General features: G+C 39.8%; 1 protein-coding gene across 10 annotated transcripts in view; it reads left to right on the plus strand.

Moving 5' to 3' along the window:
* Positions 1-21991, plus strand: part of LOC127646410 (amyloid-beta A4 precursor protein-binding family A member 2-like) — a 110141-nt gene that overhangs the window by 61023 nt on the left and 27127 nt on the right. For 7 of the 10 annotated variants that reach the window (XM_052130040.1, XM_052130030.1, XM_052130059.1 and 4 more), the window contains 2 exons: positions 16093-16129; positions 16746-17938. In XM_052130040.1, the coding sequence (XP_051986000.1) occupies positions 16787-17938 (1152 nt within the window). In that variant the 5' untranslated portion in view covers positions 16093-16129; positions 16746-16786. The remainder of the gene's footprint in view (positions 1-16092; positions 16130-16745; positions 17939-21991) is intronic. The other 3 variants (XM_052130084.1, XM_052130102.1, XM_052130093.1) reach the window with 1 other exon arrangement.

The raw sequence follows: 21991 nt of genomic DNA on the forward strand, positions 1-21991 counted from the left end.
GAGCAAAACGAGCGAGGAAGCTCGAGGGGGCGGAGCGAGGGAGCGGGATTCGTGACAATACCAGTCCTCCCCCTCGACCTGAGGTTTGGGGTAAGTTAAAAAAACTTGCAGCTAGTGGGTACAAGTTCAAAAAAAGTGCTTAAATCCCCAGAGTTTAACCAAGATTCTATTACAAACAAAAAATCCAAGCCATGAGAGGTGAGAAAATCCTTTTGAATAAACGTCTTATTTACCACTGATCTAATATTAATCAGAGCCATCCTGATCAGCAGTGAGTCATCAGTCAACTATGATACACAACACAGTGGTCAAAGATTTCACTCCACCTCGGCGAAGATGGGGTGGCTGATGTGGAGTTTAACAGAATAGTTTGGAACGATGGGTGAGATCCACTGGTATGGTACTTCTAAGGAACGCCATGAGCCATTGATCATATACCAGTGTCTTTGATACATTCTGAACTAAAAGAAATATTAAGCACATAAAAACAAACAAATTGGGTAACAACTGGCAGCAAGCCACACACACAGGTGCCATCTTGAATCCTTGTATGTGGCAGGTACATGACTTTAGTGGATCTTTGGCTTTAGCATACCCATGTTAAGATTCTTTTATTTTAAAATCTTTCAATGAAATGCAAATATTAGAGTTTTTCATATTCTGAATGTGCTTGCCATTGCAAATCTCACCTCTACAATGCTTGGATGAATAGTTTCCTGGGCGCTTCTATGTGATTGCTAAAGTGTTCTAAGTAGTTTTTAGCATATTGCTCTGCTGTTGCAAGGGTGTTCTGTGTGGTCTCTAGGGCATTGCTAGGTGTTGTCGTGGTTGCTGTGTGGTTGCTTACTGGCCCAGTGTTGAGGACAGAAATGGTCCTCTTTGGTCCTTTAAAATAGTAAAGGCACAGAATGCAATGCTTTTCTGAATAAAGGCTTTAAATGCCCAAATTTGTATATTTTGCGAGTTTCGGACATGTGAATGGCGAGCTCTGCACACTTTGCTAGTTTGAATACTTTATGTGTCATAAACCGGTGAGGTTCGATACACCCTGCTTCTTAACTATTCTAGGAAGACAATTTGTCAAAGAATTCAAAATCCTTGGGCTCTAGAGATATTAAAAGACACACCACCTGGTCAAGCTGAAGCCCCTGAGCAGCAGGCTGTAAACCCGGGAGTCAGTTTGGACGGTGAAGGAAATTTGGCCTCAATGCTGATGAAGGTTGTTGCTGACTTGGAGGATCTTGCTGTAATACGTCGATTGATCACTGCCATGGAGACGAAATTCACTGAGATGGTTATTAGAGTGGTGGATGTTGAGAAACTGATCGATTATCTGGAGTCATCGGAGAGGGAATTAGGGAATTATTACCAAAGCAGACTTGGAGCGTGTCTGGGAAAAGTTGGAAGACTTGGAGAATCGTAACCGGCAAAACAACGTCCGAATTGTTGGAATTCCTGAGGATGAAGAAGGCTGAGATATGGTGAAATTCCTAGATGGGCTCTTCCCGAGTCTGCTCGACATAACAGGCTATAAGATGGAAATTGAATGAGCTCACGGGGTCCGGCTCGGAGATCCGCTGAGGGAGACATGTCCCGATCAATTCTGATCAAATTTCTGAGATCATCCGATAAAGAACTTGTGTTATGTGAGGCAAGGAGTGAAGAAAGGCATTCTTGGAAGAATCACGGCATTTTTTTGTTCCCAGACTTTTAACAAGAGAGAAACGTGATCAATTCAAGGAATACAAGAAACTCTTACATCAACAGAAGTTCGCTTTTGCACTGATGTTCCCTGCCAAATTGAGAATAGATACTGAGGATGGCCGCAAAATATTTACATGCCCACAGCAAGCATTGTCTTTCATAAAGTCAGTGGAGTAAATTATTTGTGGTTCTCATGTTGCAGCCGAGTGGGCCTTACTCACTGAACATTCACTTGACTGTCTGAGGAAGCTGAGCGCCTTTTTGTTTCTTTTTGTGCTGGTTCTGCCTAGCGGCTGGAGTTTGTGGAATAACACCAAAAATGTGGGAAAATATGGACTGGACATGTTTTATTTACTGCTGGCTCAAGTAAGAGCAGGGGGAGTCATTACATTGATAAGTAAGCATCAAAAATGCAATTGTCTCAAACAGATTAAAGATCAATTAGAAGAGTCATTATTGTTTTGGCAGAAATTCAGGGGCAAAGGTTGATTTTGGCTAATATTTGTGCACCTAACACTGATGATCAGGGCTTTTTTATAGATCTTGAAGGGATTTTTCAAGACTTTCCTCTTTTGCCAATTCTTTCCTGAAATTTGCTGGTGGTGAAATATTTACCTTAGCCATTGATATTAATAATGGTTTTAAAGAATTCTATCTTGATCTCTATAGTTCCACATCATCTGTCTACTGATGAAGACATTATAAACTTTGTGGAACCATTAGATCTTCCTAAACTGACGACTGAGCAAATTCTCTTGATTCTGAGATAACCTTGGAGGAGCTTTGCGAGGTAATTAAGGCCTTGACTACAGGCAAGGCTCCGGGGCCAGATGTCTTTTCCACTGAATTTTTTATATCTTATGCTACAGAACTGGCTCCACTTTTGTTAGATGTTTATACAGAATCATTATAGAATGGAAAACTTCCTCCAACCATTCTGATTCATAAAAAGATCCAAACAAGTGTAAGAGTTACCGTCCAATTTCCCTGATCCAGCTAGACGTAAACATATTGTCAGAAATTCTTCCTAACTCATTAAGTAAAGTTAGGTCTCTGACCCCATTAGATCTATGCATTGCCTCCATAGAATTATTAATTAGTTCTCAGGATACATATTCAATTGGTCTAAATCTGAAGCTTTGGCTCTAACAGCGTACTGCCCACTTACGGCTTTCCTGCCGGGTGCCTTCCAGTGGCCCAAACAGGGCATTAAGTATTTGTCTGTTTTAGTAATTTGAGTTAATTTTGGCCCCTTAATAAAAAAATGTTGAGTGATGTGTGTAGGTGGGCTTCATTACATTTATCTATGATTGGGAAGGTTAATATTATTAAAATGAATTGTATTCCAAAATTTAACTACCTGCTATGGTCTATTCCTGTAGATGTCCCCTTCTCTTATTTCAAGCAATTTGATAGCATAGGGAAGTCCTTCATTTGACTTACATTTCATTAAGTTACATAGTCCGATTGACAAAGATGGACTAGGCCTACCCAAGATTTTGTTTTATTATTATACATTTGGCTCATTGGTCGCTTCCACCTGAGAGAGCCCCTCCCTGGTTTTGTATTGAACAGGAAGTTCTTGCCCCTATTTCGCCATTGCATTTCTATCAAACTAACCAGAGAGGTTAAGTTACACCCCGTTATCTCGCATTTGCACTTGGTATGGACAAAAGTGTCCAGAGTGTTTAATTTGGACATGTATTTATATGTTGCCTCAAGCATATGCTGAACCCTAAATTTGTAGTAATAAGTCCACTTTCTGCTGGTCAGAGTGGATTGTGAGGGGGTTACTAAACTCGGTGACCTATATGAGCATGGAGTATTGAGATCTTTTGAAAATTTGGTTCAACATTTTGGTATTCCCTGATCTCAGTTCTTTAGGTATATACAGCTGCACCACCTGCTCTGTATTGTTTTTGGGAGTAGCACCCAAAAATCAGCAGATGCTCTTGGAGAGGTGATTACTGCTTTTGGAAAAGTTCATGAAGCGTCAGTGTATTACTTCCTGCTAATTCAGAGTCTGGGGGTCAGAGCTTTAACTTCTATCAAGAGATTATGGAGAATGATTTAAACTTGCTATTGGAGGAGGGAGTGTGGGCTAGGATTGAAAAAAAAGCAAGTCTGCATCTAGAGATGCACGGGTGTGCCTTACGTATTTCAAGATTTTACATAGATTCTATTGGACCCAATCTAGATTGTATATGCTTGGTCACACCGACATGCTATACAAATCAAAAGATGGAGACACAACCCATGTTTTTGGGGGTGTGTTAAGATCCAAGAACTTTAGTTGAAAGTTCAGAGATTTGTGTGTGACGTTTTGGGCACTCAGGTTTCGTTTTGCCCCAGACTCTGTATTTTTGGTGATGGGGTGATCATAAATTTGGGGGATAAACACATAAATAATTGGGTTCTGACCGGTATTATGAATGGCAGGCAAATAATTTTAAGGGGATGGAAGTCGGATGGAGCGACCTTATTTCCGGAGTGGAAAGCAGAAGGCTGGGGTTTCAGAATTTGTTTGATAGGAAATGGGACAATTACTTAGTGTTTTTGGGGAATCTCTGGGAGAGGCTGTGGAGAGAGAAGTTTAGTTTTAATTATATATGATTATAATATTTTAATTTTCTTTTCTTTAAATTAATACTGGGGGTTAAATGTTATATGTTGATTCAATGTACAGTATATATGTTTTGCTATACAGTATGTGAATCAATAAACAATTTTAATTGGAAAAAAAAGTTCACACAGTACATGACAAGCACTGTGTCTGCATTGCTAACAATTTGCCTGTTTCAGTCATCTTTTCTTTCTTTTTTTGTGCTGATTCAAAGAAAGACGAACATAATTACAATTTCTTTTCATCACTGATGTATCTGTAAAATTTCCTGGCATCAGCTTTTTGCAAATTTCCTGGCATTTGCAAAAAGAAAATACACAAAAGTATTTACTGCTGTCAAGTTGGCTTTCAGCTGAACAGGGTGTAAAATAGTGAAGATAAATTTTTATTTTATTTAATCTACCCCCTAACCAAAACCCAAATCTAACCATAACCATTAGTAGAGGCAAAATACAATGTTAGGGATAAAAATGCAACCTCCTTATCACGTTTGTGATTGTTTACACAAATGTGATTACTTCCTCGTTTGAATGGGGATTCAATTCAACTGACGCAACACATTAACATTCCTGCCACAAGGGAAAGTAATTGTTTTTGAGCCGTTCCAAATACGTCCGATGAGAGATAGGGCATGTCAGTGAGTCGGCATACTGTTGCCGATCCTAGGGCTCCGGAACTTTCGGAAACAGCACGCCGACTTCCCGTGTGATCATATTGAATGTATATCCTCTGTACTTGTTCCACTTTGCACATTGCATATTGTGTATCACAGCAGAAATTATAAAGAATGTTGAAATATTAAATTAACCTGTCTCTCTTATTGCACTACAGTGCATTTTGCACCACCATTCATTCCTCTAATAGATTATTACCTAAACAGAAATGCTGTCTTTAAGTGCATGCAGGACAATCTCCTCAATACTACAGTATCACTGTAACTCTCTGCAGTTGCTTGAACTCCTTAGTCCATGAAATTCAGTTCTGTAGTTCACACCACCAAGGACAAAAACAGATTAATGTTTGCCTGGCAGCCCCTTTGGACTTCTCACGAGAGTTCCATCTTCTTCTACGGTTCCAGTAATGAGGATTTCTGTCAACAGTAACTTTCTTGCCCACACTATCATTAACAAATCATGCACGGGACCCACCAGAGCACCTTTGTTTTGACCACTGTATTGCATCATGAGATGGGTTATTGCAAATGCTTCAGATAACGAGCTGAACATTTATTATTAAAGTGTAAATAACTGAGTTTTTTCTTTAACCATGGGATAAAATGTAAAGCTTTATTTATTGGAACTCTTATGACATATCTGTGTCTTGTTATTCGATCATGTGTGTCCAACTGTGAAACCCAATTTTCTCATTGTCAGTGCATCAACTGAATCCATGCAATGATCTTCCAGCCTGTGTAGGTCAGTTCAGCGGTGGATAAAGCAGACTAACAGTCACATTAGCTTAGTTTAAGTTGAGGATGTTTGGGAAATTTAAGGAAATAATTAGTTTGCAGTTTGTGAGTAGGCTTTTTAACCCCCTCCCATTCAGTAACTGAATGTATGTTATTAAACAAAATTACTGTATGTTGTTTGTTTGGGATTTTGTCAATTCAGCACAAAGAACATTAAATTAAGTAAATGTATCTGAGGCACCGCTCAATATTTGGAAGTCTTGTTATTATGATATTTCGTTTTTACCCAAAAATGTAAATTCTCTCATCATTTACTCTCCCTTATGCCATGTGTATGTGTATGACTTTCGGTGTTCTGCAGAACATAAAATAAGATTTTTTTAAGAATATTTCAGCTCTGTAGGTCTGTTTCTCACTCAAGCCATCATATTGCTTCAGAATATATGGATTAAACCACTAGAGTCTGATGAATGAACTTTTATTCTGCCTTTATTTGCTTTTTGGATCTTGAAAGTTCTGGACACCATTCATTTTTACTGAATGGACTAACATAGCTGAGATGTTCTTAAAAAAATATTAGTTTGAGTTCTGCAGAAGAAAGAAAGTCATACACATCTGGGATGGAATGAAGGCAAGTAAATAATGAGAGAATTTTCATTTTGGGGTGAATTATCCCTTTAAGGATAATTAAAAACATGTTATAACTGAAGTGAAAGCAATATGATGGCTTACAATTAAAGACTTTTGCAACTTTTTTACTCTAAAAATATCATTCTTTTATTAAGATCTTTATATTTGATTTAATGACAAATAAGGTAGAACAACGTGGTGAAAACCAAGCTTTCATTTTCCTCTGATCATGAAGTATGTGTACTTTTCATGGTATTGGGAACAGCAGGCTTGACTGTATGCACTTTCAACCACATGGATGCATATATTAAAATATTTGCTCCCAACAGAAAATGTATGGCTTTTGTGGCTGTTAAATTGAAATGCAGCATAGTGATGTGACATAAAAGTAGGTCTCTAGCTTCCAGTAAAAACAATAAATGAATGTGTCTTTGAAAAAAGCATCTCAGACAATCAATCTTGCTTCTCTTTTATTTCTAGATTGTGTGCTTATATAGTTAATTTTTGCTTTTAATCAAAATAATGCAGAAGGTTTTCAAGCTTGTGATGCCTAGACAGAAACATGTAAACAGTAGAAATGACTTTACAATTCTTAACAATATTTTAGTGTGACATTTATAGCTCATATAAGGTATATATGTCTTGCCTCAAACCGTAATCTCAATTTTAAGCATGTTGTTATAATTATCTCAATGTATGGAAAACTGAAAAAGCTGTTTCAGAATGGAAAAAGGCCTAGGAGCGTTCTTCTGCTTACTGCATATTGTGAAGTGTACACTGTGTAGTCCCTACTCTTTGTTAATAATATGCGAAACAGAACACATTATGCAACAATAAATGTTTTCAATGACCTAACAATACACATGTTTTCATTCAGCAATTGTCATTCAGTTATCATCTCCTGAATTAAATCAGTTGTCTTTACACATTTTGAGCAGTCTTAACTCTTGGATGTCCAATTACTGTAAATGAATCAGTTAAGGAGGAGATGTTATAAATAATCATGGCTAATATTTTTCGCCAAATTGAAAATGGAACGTCATGTCAAGCTTATTGCATTATGGGTTGAAGTATCTCACACAGTATGCCCTGTTTTATTTGGCAAATGTAGTAGGTTATTCATGCATACAGAAAGTTTGCATACTGTGTGCAACATACAGTACATTCTGAATACTGCAGAAATAGTATGAGTAGTAAGGTACTATGCTATTCCAAACAAAAGTCTGACTGACAGGGAGGTGAAAGCTGGCCTCGCTGCATGTTTTAGAGAGTTATTTTTTCAAGGTAGCATGTTCATCTTTGAGGATCGTTTAGAAGTTAATGTGTCCACGTGACCCTCACCTGAATTGTGTCCTGGCCCTGATAATTATACTTGGTGTTGACCTGTATTATCCAGGTCCCAATCGCGACCCCATGACTGAATGCCATGTTTTAATGAGCCACAATGAACTGCAGATAATATCTTTCTATAAACAGACTCGTTATTGCCATTTGATTAATCAGAATAAGAAACTGGGAAGCATTGTTTAATGTGCTCCATGTTTTCTCAGCATTCTGGTAATTTGCACTTGGGACTAAAAAGGCACCCATTCTTTTTTTTGTATATGTTATTTATTTGGAAGTAGTCAATTTCTCTGCAGACTCTGCAGCATTATATGCAAATATTCAATGAAAAGGAGCTCTGTGGGAAATTTCCAATACTGTTATGGGTAATTTACAGTTTTGTTCTATTCTAAATGTATTCTGAGCCATGTAGTGCCAAGTGTGTGTGTGTGTGTGTGTGTGTGTGTGTGTGTGTGGTGTTTATGCAGTTTTCTTTGTTTGCCTTTTTGAATTTTAGAGTTTATGTTCCATATTGTCTGATGTGCTGCTTTCATGGCCTTATGTTTCATATTAAATATGTTGTGCTTAAATGGATGTGATTTCAATTGTTCCGGGTAGAAGAGATTGATTTCTAGTGCAACTCCCCTGATAGTTTTGTCATTGACATGGTAATGTATTAAATTTCAATAAACTGAAATTATATTCCACATACACTATGTGTGTGTGTGTGTGTGTACGTAGCGGTAGTGTAGAAATAAAATAATCCTTATATATGGGGTAAATCTGCCAAAATGATTCATATAAGGCAAATAATGTTTTTGTAAAATAAAAAATATTAAAAACATTTTCAGTTAGGGTTAAGGTGTGGATTAGGCTTAGTCTATAGTAATTACTGTATAATTAGCTTTATATAAAATAAAATAAAAATCTAAGTCTATGGTGTGTCCCCATTATATAGATAAGTTTGTGTGTGTAATAAATATGGCTTACTACACTCTAGACATTATTCCTGGGTGTGGCTTATGACTGAACGAAGGTGAAAGGACAGTGGTGCCTTTGGGCGGCAGTTGCTTTAGTTACCAGAGTGTCAGCTGGGATTTTATTGATTGAAGTTGGGGGAGTAATCTCAACCATCCTCTTTAAGTGGATACTTGTTGTGTTATGTAAACCCCCCCATGAGCAGGTGGCAAACAGTGTGAGACAGCTGTTCTTCTGAGGTGCAAAATGATCAGTAAGATAGGGTTCAAAATGGTGGTAAGATGACGAGTGTAATATTTGTTTGATAAAATCTTCATTAAAAGCTGCTTTGTGTGTCTGTGGACAATAAAAGGTTCTACAAGTCTACAAATCTAAGGCTAGTTTTATAAACTAGGTTCGGGTGGACTATGGTCATTTAATCTGACCAGTCACATCACCAGATTAAGCTAATTTAAACAGCCACTTAGCTCTATATGGCATTGAGTCTTCTGTCATTTGGGCCCACTCAATGCCCACAAACAGACCCAGGCAGTGACTCGGATAATCGGACGCAACTTTGCTGCAAATCATTCGCCTTCATCAGACCAGCTCTTCCATCAAAACAATCTTATTATTCATCAGAAGCTGCCACAGAAGCTCATTTGTTTTTGCAGTATTGGCCGCTACCACAATAAGTGTTATATTTTTGCTCTGTCTTTCTATCTATGCTCCATTCGCCAAAGATTATAGCGTTAAGTTGCTTCCACAAACTGGCTGCTTTGGTGCTGTATACATGTGAAACAGCTCTCTACGACTGCTCATATGTTCTCCAATCTAAATTTCCCACCCGGAGCAGCCGGCTGCATGAAGCTGATTCTGCTAACTGGCTGCTTCAGCAATGTATACATGTGAAACAAAGCTCTACGACTGCTCATATGTTCTCTTGTTTAAAATTTCCACCCGGATCAGTCCATCGCACAAGCTATCTCTGGCTTCATGCAATTCGAGTCCAATTACAGTTCCATTTTTATTCGAAAGTGAGAGAAACAGAGATTAACTATTCAATTCAACCACCATTTCAACCCCCTCAGTGTTTTTAATCCGGTTCTTCCACACAGATGATTCTTGTCAGCCTCATTACCTCGCGACACAGCTCGTTTAGGACGTGCTCTATCCAGCGATTCGGTTCATCATTGTGGCAGGGCAGAGGGCGGGGCCGGGTCGTGATCCTACACACCTGGTCCCGTATCAGGCTAATTATGCCGCCGTGAAGGATAAAGGTCGACTGCAGAGGATCGTGCGGGAGAGAGAGATCGTTTACGGACATGTCCGTCATGTGTGTGTTTGTGTCTTCTTTTAAGTTTATCATTAAACCATTATTTATATCGTCAAGCCGGTTCTCGCCTCCTCCTTTCCATTGATCCCTTTACAATCATCTTCTAACATGAATATCACGATTGTTTCTCCCTCCAAAGTACCCTTGAATGTGATTTATTCCATTCGGAACACAGGGGCAATCATGCAGCAGCGAACCCCTTCCAATCGACCAATACTCTAATTACAACTTCTTTTCAAATCAACGTCATTTTAGCACAAACTTGCTGACGCACAGCACTCGCTCTGACCATTCCACAGCAGAATGCAGTAATATATCAACACTATAACTTGACTTCCACTCCTCCCATCAGGACAACTGCTTCACGCGAGTAAAATTAATCTATTATTTTATTTTACAGACAGTCTTCTCTACTTTTACCCGAATCATTGGATTACAAACTTTATTTACAAGCTTGACCATACAACTTATTCATAGCATGATCTTAAAAAGCGTTCAACAATCTGTCATCATTTTACAGTCCACCCAAGTTTAAAGTAAGGTTTAAGTCGACGCCGAACGATTCAGCTTGGTACCTTGCTTTATACTCCAATATTTCAGTTTTTCTGTAGAATTTATTACAAGTCACGTTGTTTGTACACGCAAGCATGTTTCCTGACATTGTTTCACATATCTTCCCCACATTTAACCTAGCAAACTATTTTCTTTAGGCATCCACAGACAATACATTTTCCACGTTACCATGTTTTCAATTGGCTCAACTCATCTCTAAGCAGCACAAATGTGCTGTCCATGTGCCGCAATCGGGCAGTGTGACTAAACCCCCCACTACACCACAAAAAGTGCATGTGATGTCCAAGCGCCACAACTGTGGCATCTTTCGGGCTGTGTGACCAAACCTCCAACTGCATTGCAAACAGTGCAAATACGCTGTTCAAATGCTGCAACCGTGGCATCTTTAGGGCCATACAACAAACTCCCACTACATGTAAAACAGCGCAAACACGCTGTCTATGCACCGCAACCATTCACGTGCCACAACCGCAGAACATCTTTCAGACCATGCGTCTCAGCCTCCATGTAACCTATATTCTGCCACCCATACCAAATGAACCATTACCCACCTAGCAACTGACAACAATTGGGCTGTTTCAGGTCTTCCCTGAACAGTTCATCAATAAACCAGCACCTCCACATCAATTTCATTTGAACATAGCCTACCATACACCCTCATGTCGAATGACGTGCTCAACCCACAGTGTGAGTTCTAGCTTATTTTCAGCATAAACTTTTCACACGAAAACATGGGCCCTTCCTGTTAAATGCTGTGTGAGTCCGCGCCCGAAGATTCATCCAGTTCATCCTACCACCAAATGCTGTGCAGGCCCACACCTGGAGATCCAGCTTTGAGTGAGCTCAGTAAAATTCAGCATAAGCATTCTCACACAAATCGTATGCTCTCCCATTGAATGCTGTGCGGTCCCACACCCAAGGATTCAGCCTGTTCATATCACAAATGCCCATGCAAGCATGTATACTGACATTGCCTCACATATGTTCCAGATGCCTTAATTTTTCAATCCAACCTATTCTTTCTGCCAATATACGCTCCTCTACTCCTTCCCATCTACGGGCCACTACAGCAGATTCCCACGTGAGACTGCCTCCGCTGGAGAACCCCACTCCAGAATCATTCCCCTCTTCACTTTATCCCTCTCCCTTCTACCATTTTAATCTCTCCTACTCCAGAACCGTTCCCTGCGCAAGGTTTCCTCCGCAAGCGAACTTCGTCCTACTAACTCGTTGCCTAAACACTCTCTGTGTGGACCATATTTCTCTAAACACCTCAAAAGAAAGTTCCACTGCTTACATGGGCCGTTTCCCTCATTCTACATCATCAACCATTCCAAATGCCTCTGTTTTTTCCAACATAATCCATTCCTCATGCTGACCACCAGAACAATACTAGGCTACCCCTCACCATCGAGCTGCTCATCCAATGTCTAAATTCCCTCCGCCAGGGCTGTATATCTCCAAAAACCTAAATTAACACTAGACGCAATGTTCATCCTCACTTTCTCCGGCTTCATCGGACATTCAGAACTCACTACCACAGCAAATTTGCACAAGAATCCATCCTACCATTTCAGAGCTCCATATCATAGACCACAAGACCGTTAGATATCGTATCAAACAGAGTATAATAGACCAGACCAAAAGAAGGCATCCAATTTTTATTTTCAACCTGCCCACTCCCATCCAGCCCTTTTAATCACTAGCAATTTACCTCCACTACAGAGTTTCACAATCCAAAAACCCTCTCAATCCACTTTTCGTAGATGACAAAAACCAAACAGTTTCCCGATTCTGGTTCCAAAAACACTTCAGATCCATTCTGATTAAATACGGCATCTCAGAAAAACTATATTCAAGCCATTTCTTCCATATCGGAGCTGTAACCACGACAGCCCAAAAAGGCCTGCGTGAGCATCAAATATGATTACTGGGCCATTGGTCATCTGACGCTTACCTTAGCTGCATCTCTACCAACTGTCTTCACACCAAAAATGCTCAATAAGCAGGGGCCTGAGTAGCAAAGTGGTAAAGACACTGGCTACCACCCCTGGGGTTTGCTAGTTCGAATCCCAGGGCGTGCTGATTGACTCCAGCCAGGTCTCCTAAGCAACCAAATTTTCACGGTTGCTAGGGAGGGTAGAGTCACATGGGTATCCTCCTCGTGGTCGCTATAATGTGGTTAGTTCTAGGTGGGGTGCATAGTGAGTTCAGTGTGAATGCCGCCAAAAGATTACGTTAACTCATGAAATTGAGTTTTATAAACTAGGTTTGGGAGGAGCAAGGTCATTTAATCTGACCAATCACATCACCAGAGTAAGAATATATAAACAGCTGCTTACCTCTACATGGCGTCTAGTCTTCCGCCATCCCTCCACCTCCCCTTTCTCCTCCTATCTATTTATTAATAACTAATCTCCAGAGGGGGAGGGGGTATTCATGCTTAGGTCAAGCCTCGAGCCATGAGCCCTTCACCCAGGACAGCAAGCCACAACGCTTACACTATCATCTAAGCAGGATTACAAGCACTGTAAGATTTCAGAAGCAGCAGTGCAATGATAATTAAATGTTGTAATGACTGGTGATGGAAAGCGTAATTAAGGGCAGAAGGAAAGGATGAACAAAAGAGAAAGTACCAATAAAAGTCTCTCTGCGAGCTGTTGTTGCAAGCAACTGACTGTAACATGGCAGTGTGGTGTGTGTGGTAGTCAAAGAGAATTACACTAAGACCATTACACATTTGATTTGACTTTCACATTCTGTGTGTGATTATACAGCCTTTACCAACAGCAATTATTGTCATGATTTATCTCCTTGCACTGACATCTAATTGCTTTTTTATGTTGGTGGAATTTGTCAGCGTACACTTACAAGCATCTGGAAGAAAATCACACAATTGGGGTGTGAGATTTATTCCAGCTTTTCTGATATAGTCCTAACATTTAAAAATTGAATAAATAGTTCAGAGTTTTGGACAAAAATAAATAAATACAGTACAGTATCACATACATACTTATACCCAAAACGCTACACTGAGCATGTTTTACATGCTGCTGCAAAAATAGACATTACAAACTATCCCCCGACAAAGCAGGGAAGCTGCACAAAACGCATAACACATAAACACAAAACACAAACCCCCAACCAAGCAGATCTATCGCCAAGACTTATGTACTGCTGCTGCACCGAAGAGTCATGTGCATAGAGTGTAAGCTAGCTTGGTGTGCCTTGGCCACAGGCCAATGGTGTAATGATACTGAACTACATTTCTGTGTGAGCATTTGCCTGCCTAGCCAAATAGCTTAAACGGCTAGTGGCATAACTCAAAATGTGTACCTGAGCTAGGAAGGTACAGAGCTTATTTAATTAGTGACATAGACTAGCTATGTGTGAATTCATTTAATCTAATGACTTTAAATAGCTATGTGTGCCAGCCAGATTTGGCTAAGGTTTACCTTGTTGAAGACATGCATCTATGTGGCATGGTCAAAACAGACCTTACCTTACAAGCTGTTAGAAGAAAAGTCCCAGCAAACCACCTGAGCAAAAAGCATTTTCTGAGAAAAGAAACAAGCTTATCAACAAAACTGAGCCATTTAAATATTAGACAAAGAGAGAGACTCAAGTTGATTGGCTGCCCGATGACAAGTCAGAGGTCCAAGCAATTGTCACCATGCGAGCTGATTGTCTAACACAGAACAAGTCAAGGAACCTATCAGCTTGCGCCACATAGAATTGCATGGCTAAACTTTGGTCATTTATTCCATTATGAACTAACATAAACAGAAAATTAACAGTAATTTAATATAAATTACCATTCACGAAAATTAATATATATACTGTTAAAAAATATTGTTCATTGTTTGTTCATGATACCTAATGCTAATGTTATTGTAAAGTGTTCCCATATTTAGTTACGGGCTGACGGGCTTTGTAGCATTTTCTACAAAGCCAGATATAAATGTCAATGTAATGGCCCCAAATATTTACATACCAATTTGCTGATGGCTTATTTAGGCTGCTTTTTTTTGAGACTTTGAAAGCGAAGACTGGGGAAAAAAGGTGTTGTTGATGACGTTTTCTTAGCTGGAGCAGTCAATGATGCTGCTGGACTTCATGTGGAATGACCATCAGAGAGCCTCAATGACTGAAATTTATCAGGTGCTGAGAGCTGAGAAGAAATGGTGCCTCTATCAGTACACTCCAACAGCGCTTGACTATGTGGATCAGCTACAGCTCAGCTGTTCAGTTACACATTAAGATCTTGTAAAGGTAACAATGGAAAGGAGGAGGCGAGAATCGGCTTGACAATATAAATAATAATTTAATGAAGAAATAAACCAAAAGACACAAACACACACATAGGATGGACAGTTGCCGTTAACGTTCTCTCTCTGATGCACCACCATCCGCAGTCAGTCTTTATACCTCTCGGAGGCTTGATTAGCCTGATAAGGGACCGGGTGTGTAAAATAACGACCTGGCCCTGCCGCCGCTTTGTCACAGATATGTTTTTTTTTTATTTGTCAGACATTAGATGTGGTGTAACGTACACTTTGTTCTCACTGGTTGCTTCTCCGTGTTTCTTAGAGACTGTCTTAAAATTATTGAAATAATGAATGCTCTGCATTGGAAACATAGTATTCTCTATAATCTGATCATAATGAGGAACTAACAGTTTAGCACAGCCTTTAGGGCTCAATGCGAAGTGCTAAAATGTAACTGCAAATTGTAAACACTCAGCACCAAATGGGTTAGTTAGATCAATTTGTGGAGAAGTGAACACTAAAAAAAACTGTTAATTAAACAGGGTCCAGCAAAAATCTGAATTCATATAACACAGGTTGAGGTCAAATCAAAATAAATCCAATTTCAAGAGACGATACAAATCACAGTCCAAAAACGAAGACTCAGCTAAATTAGGCAATGAGTCAGGAAGCAAATGTACAATCAAAAGATGATAGATTGCTCAGCGTTGCAGTAAACTGGAAATACTTTGCAAAGATTCAGACAGATATGAGGCTATTCAAACATATACACCAAAACTTTTAATGCTGACACCAACATTCTTGAAGGGATAGTTAACACAAAAATTTATATTCTGCCATTATTTACACGCCCTCATGCCGTTCCCAACCCATATGACACAAAATTATATCCCTCTTGCTAATTTCACAAGTGACATAAAAAAGTGTCATAAAAGTGGTCTATGACTCATGCGTCATATCCCAAGTCTTTGGAAGACATTCAATAGGCTTACGAATATAATAATATAGGTAACCTATATAATAATAGGTAAGAAACAACCCAAATTTAAGTCATTTTACTATGATAATATTAACTTCTGCCATAGAGGAGTTGCAGTCTCATCTATGAGTGCATGAGAGAAGCTCTTGCATAGCACCGTTAAATAACTGTAAAACACCAAAACAAATTTGACACACAAGTCAAATGAATGATTTTATGAAACTTGTGGGTTCTTTTTAAATTTTACAATTAACGATTAGCCTTTAAAATGTCTCCTTTTGTGTTCTGCAGAAGAAAGCTATTCACCTGGAAATGGAACGATATGAGGGTGAGTAAATTATGACAGAATTTTCATTTTTGAAACAACATATTTTCATATCTTTAAGAACAACACGCTTTGATGTTACACTCTACCATATTTTCGAAGTGTGGACAAAGAAATTAGAGTCAGAGACAATTATCTGAGCCATTATCTTATCTGGCCAACCTTTTACATTCTACACACAATCCCCTGAGATCTCTTAGATCTTCTAATCAGAGACTACTGACAGTGCCTATGTCTAGACTGAAGCTGAGGGGTGAACGTGCTTTTGCGGTTGCTGCCCCGAAACTGTGGAGCAGTCTACCTATTTACATTAGAATTGTTTCAACAATACATGATTTTAAAACCAAGTTGAAAACATACTTTTTCTCTATGGCTTTTAACCAACCTTAGTTTGTTTTATTGTATGTTTTCTCTTTGTGTAAATTGGTTGCTGTACAGCACATTGGTAAACACCTGTTGTTTTAATTGTGCTTTATAAATTCATTTGATTTGAATTGAATTTGAATTACTCACAGGGGGGATTGGCAATTTTTTCATTGTGCATTAATTTGATTGTTTACGTTACATATACGTGGGGATTAGTGTTGCTATGCTCATTATCTGTGTGTTTGTTTGGCAGGATTGAGGATTTAGTGATGATAGACCTGTGAGCATCTTTCAATGGCTCAGAGGAAGAGGCCAGGGACCAGCAGCAGCATGGCCACATCAGAGCCACACGCCTCAGTACCACTCGCTAGCCCTGTCCCCCACTCCAACCCAGAGCTCCCCGAGGAGGACTCTGAAGAACATCAGGACACTGAGGTTTCCCAACACCCCTACCACAACCAAGAAGAGCCAGATTTGACCGAAAGCAGACCAACCACGCCCACCACTCCAGACCATGCCCACACAGACTACCACAGCCATCCAGACAGTCTGGATGGAGACTCTAGCTCAGACTACATGAACAACACGTCTGATGAAGAGGAGGATGATTACGATGAAGGTCTGCCAGAGGACGAAGGTGTGACATATTACATCCGCTATTGCCCTGAGGATGACAGCTACCTAGAGGGCATGGACTGTAATGAGCCTGAGTATGGACACCCGGACAGTCGCACTGAGCCACTTCCAGACACGGATGAGTGCCAGGAAGCAGTTGAGGAATGGGTGGAGGGAGAGGAGGATAGACATAGTGATGGAGAGATGCGTTGTGAAGTGCTAGATCAGGATTCTGACCAGCAGCTATACGACGGCAGACCTGAACCTGTCCTTGATCACCACCACCACAGAAACTACCCAGATCCTCACCAGGACCAGCTTCCACCTTCAGCTGAAGATCAGGAGGCACAGGATGTCGTGGAGAGAAAGGGCTACTGCCCTGATAAGGAGGAGGAACCACAGGTGGGGCAAGACAGAGATGCCTACACAGGTGACTACTATGCCTCGGAGGACAATGGGAATTCTGTCCGAGTGTCACCCTATCGTGGACATAAGGGCAAGGAGGGGGAGATGGGAGAGGAGGCAGAGGAGGATATCGATCAGATAGTGGCAGAGATTAAGATGAGTATGAGTATGGGCAGTCTTAGCAGTGGCACTGATCAGAGCCCAGAGGAACTTGCACCTGATCCAGCATCTAGCGGGTACCAGCCAGAGAAGCTGTCCAAACCCAAACCCGCCCCATACCCTCAACCTCATCGGCACGACGGCAGGCCCAAATCCCTCAACATCCCCCCTGCCCGAAACAACCCAGAGCTCCAGAGGAGCTTTAAGGTGCGAGCTCACACACCAGAGGAGAGACAGAGATGGACACAGGACCAAGTCAGAGAGCAGGTAGGCAGATGTGCATGACAGGGCTGTGAATGCATCTCAGACACATCTGACATTTGAAATCAGCATTACCATAATACAAAGCCTTGTGTGGAAAAATGGGTCCCAAGATGAAAATATATTTCTCAATGGGTGACCTCTGGATGGTTTGCTTTGTACACACATACAATTACAGTCAGAATTTAAAAATGAGAAGTAGAATGAGGCTTTCTTAAGACATTTTCCTTAAGATTTGAAGTTTTTTGGTCAAGTAATAGTGCTCTTAAAGGAATAGTACACCCAAAGAGGAAATTTCATTCATTATTTACTCATTCTCATGTCGTTTTAAACACATATGGCATTATATCTTCCATGGAATATAAAAAAATGTGTCCAATGCATTTTGTAATGTGAACTGTGAATTGTGACTGAGGCAAGCTTTCTGCCTTACATTTCCATTCATGGTCCACAGAGGAAAGAAAGAGTTTGGAACAACATGAGAGAATTTTGGGGTAAACTATCACTTAAGGGGGATTCTCTTTGGTGAAATTCTCCTAACATCAAACACATCACAAAATACAATATGTGGGGTTGTCTTTAAATCTGTATGAGTGTGCACCCATAGACCCATTACACAAGCCACTATTCCACAACACCTTAAAAACCTGCTGTATCCAGGTCAGTTTTGACTGTTTACATTTTTATTTGCTAGTTAGTTAGAAATATTGGTGTTATAATATGTTATTTATTTTAATCTAATAATAAATAACAATCCCCCACAAAAAAATGCAAATTCATTATTATCATTAAATATTAATGTTAGATATTGACAACCCTCATTTAAATGCAAGTGGCATTAGAGTAAAAGAATAAACGAGGATAGTGCTTGTTTATGCCAAAGATTAACCTCAAAAACAGGAGCTTGACAGTTGAACATTGAGTGCATTTTCCATGTTACACCTTAGGGAGTGCACAAAAAACTTTTAGTTAATTATTTCCTGAGGATTTGGAAATGCCTTACTGTGCATTTTTAACAGAATAGGAAATTAGGTCTGTCCGTGGGGGAATTGACGGTGAGATTTAGCCTGATTGCCTCAGTGGTCCAGTGAATGTCTTGTGAAGTTCTATTACACTCCTGCTTTATATTGCCTGTGGGCAATGAGCAGATTACATTTTGTCCTGTCAGGCAACAAATGAATTTCATCAAGTAATAATGTCCTTATGTGCAGTAGACAGGGAAAGACTAATTTGATAGTTAAACTCCCCTGCAGATAGATAAGGGAGTAAAAGTAGGAAAAAATCAGTTTTATAGACACCAACTGTTCATTTAGCTACAGTGCATTGGAAACACTCTATAATAAGGTTTTATTTGTTAAAGGGATAGTTCACCCAAAAATACCTGCTGACCACAAACCACTGCTGACCGGAAGCAAAAAAAGTCCTTAAATATGTATTATTTTCGGAGGTCACATGGCACCATGCAAGGGTTGGACGTGTGAACGGCGAGCTCTGCTCACTTTGCTAGTTTTTAATACTTTTTGTGTCATAAACCAGTGAGATTCGATGTACCCTGACTCTTAACTGTTTTATGAAGACAAAATGTCAAAGAATTCTAAATGGCCGCAGGCTATTTTGGATTTGGATGGTGAGAAATTCAATATCAACTGTCCAGCATGTCTGTGATTCTGAAGAGGGTCTACGCAGGCTTGGTGGATTTTGCTGAAATACATTGATCTATCACTTCCATGGAGATAAAATACACTGAGTTGGTTACAAGATTGTCGGATGTCGAAAAATGTGTAGATTATCTGGAATCATTGGAGAGGGAATTAGCTGCTAACCCGCTAGCGACCAAGACAAACTTGCAATGCGTTTGAGGAAAACTGGAGGATTTGGAGAATCATAAGTGACGAAACAACATCTGAATTGTTGGAATTCCTGAATATGAGGAAGGCAGAGATATGGTAAAATTCGTAGATGAGATCTTCCCTAGTCTGCTCAACATAACAGGCCATGAGGTATAAATCGAGTGAGCTCACAGGGTCCCATTTCGGAGATCCGCTGAGGGAGACAGGCCCCGATCAATTCTGGACAAAATTCTGAGATCATTCGATATAGATCTCGTGTTACGTGAGGCAAGCAGCAAAGGAAATTTTTCTTGGAGGAACCACAAAAAACATTTTTCCCAGACTTTGCGAATTCGACAAGGGTGAAATGTGGTTGATTCAAGGAATGCAAGAATCTCTTACATCAACAGAAGATCACTTTTTCACTGATGTGTCCGGCCAAATTGAGAATAGATACTAAGGATGGCCACAAAATATTTAAATACCCACCGCAAGCATTGTCTTTCATAAAGACATTGGATTGAGTAAGCCATTCGGTGATTTTCATGTTGCTGCCTATTGGATTTGTCTCACTGAACATACACACTGAACAAACATACATTTATGCTAGATATATAAAGTAGAGAGAGTCTTTTTCTACCATTCCCTCAGTGAAATCTGCTGATGGGGAAATATTTACCTCATCCAGTGATATTAATAACGTTTTTGTAAATGTCCCAGATTACACTTCAGTAAGTTACATAGGCTGGTTGACAAAGGTGGAAAGCCTCTCTATCAAACTAACTATAGAGGTTAAGTTATCTCGCATTCGTTATCTCGCATTTGCACTCAGTATGGACAAAAGTGTCCAGAGTGTTTAATTTGGACATTTATTATTTAATTATAAATGTTGCCTCAAGCATATGCTGAACCCAGAATTATGTATAAATAAGTCCCCTCTCTGCTGGTCAGATTGGATTGTGAGGGGGTTACTATACTCAGTGACCTATATGAGAGTGGAGTGTTGAGATCCTTTGAAAATTTGATTCAACATTTTGGGATTCCCCGATCTCAATTGTACAAGTAATTACAGCTGCGCCACCTGCTATGTATTGTTTTTGGGAGTAGCATACACCCCCCTAAAATGGCAGATACTCTGGGAATGGTGATTACTGCTTTTGGAAAAGGTCATGAGGCATCAGTGTGTTACTCTCTGCTAATTCAGAGTCTGGGGGATGGAACTTCAGCTTCTCTCAAGAGATTATGGGAAAAAGATTTAAACTTAGAGATGCAAGTGTTTGCCTTATGCAATTCAAGATTTTACATAGATTCTTTTGGACCCCCTCTAGATTGTATAGGCTTGGTCTTAAAGACACACCCATCTGCTGGCAGTGCCAATCAGAAGATGGAGACACAACCCATGTTTTTTGGGGGTGTGTTAAGGTCCAAGAGTTTTGGTCGCATTCTGCATGTGGCGGGCATAAATTTGGGGGACAAACACATAAAAAATTGGGTCCTGACCAGTATTATGATTGGCAGGCAGATTATTTTAAGGGGATGGAAGTCAGATGGGGCTCCCTCATTTCCGGGGTGGTGTGTGGAGATGGGGAGGGTGGCGGCTTTTGAGGAGATGTGGTGGAGAGGGCGGGGGGCTTGAGATTTGTTTGCTAGGAATTTGGGCTGGTATTTGGTGTTTTTGGGCGACTCTCGGGAGGGGCTGAGGAGAGAGAGGTTTAGTATTAATTATATATGATTATTCTATTTTCTTATTTTTCCTTTTGGTGGGGGAGGGGGGGGGGGTTAATTAATTAAAACATTATTGTTTATTGTTTGTTCATGTTCGTTCATATTATATTAAAGGAATAATTCAACCAAAAATATTTTCTCACCCTCATACCATCACGGATGTGTTTGAATTTCTTTCTTCTGTAGAACACAAACAAAGATTTTTAGAAGAATTTTTCAGCTCTGTATGTCCTCACGATGCAAGTGAATCGGTACCAAAATTTAGAAGCTTTAAAAGCACATAAAGGCAGTATAAGTAATCCATAGGACTCCAGTGGTTAAATCCATATCTTCAAAAGCGATATAATAGATGTGGGTGAGAAACTTAAACTTCTCACATTGTTCTTCTTTTGTTTTTTTGGTGATTCACATTCTTCATGCACATCGCCACCAACTGGGGTAGGAGGAGAATTTAGAATACAAATATTTATCTGTTTCTCACCCACACTTTTTAACTAATGGTAGC

The sequence above is a fragment of the Xyrauchen texanus genome, chromosome 1 (genome assembly GCF_025860055.1).
Source record: "Xyrauchen texanus isolate HMW12.3.18 chromosome 1, RBS_HiC_50CHRs, whole genome shotgun sequence".
Lineage (NCBI taxonomy): Eukaryota > Metazoa > Chordata > Actinopteri > Cypriniformes > Catostomidae > Xyrauchen > Xyrauchen texanus.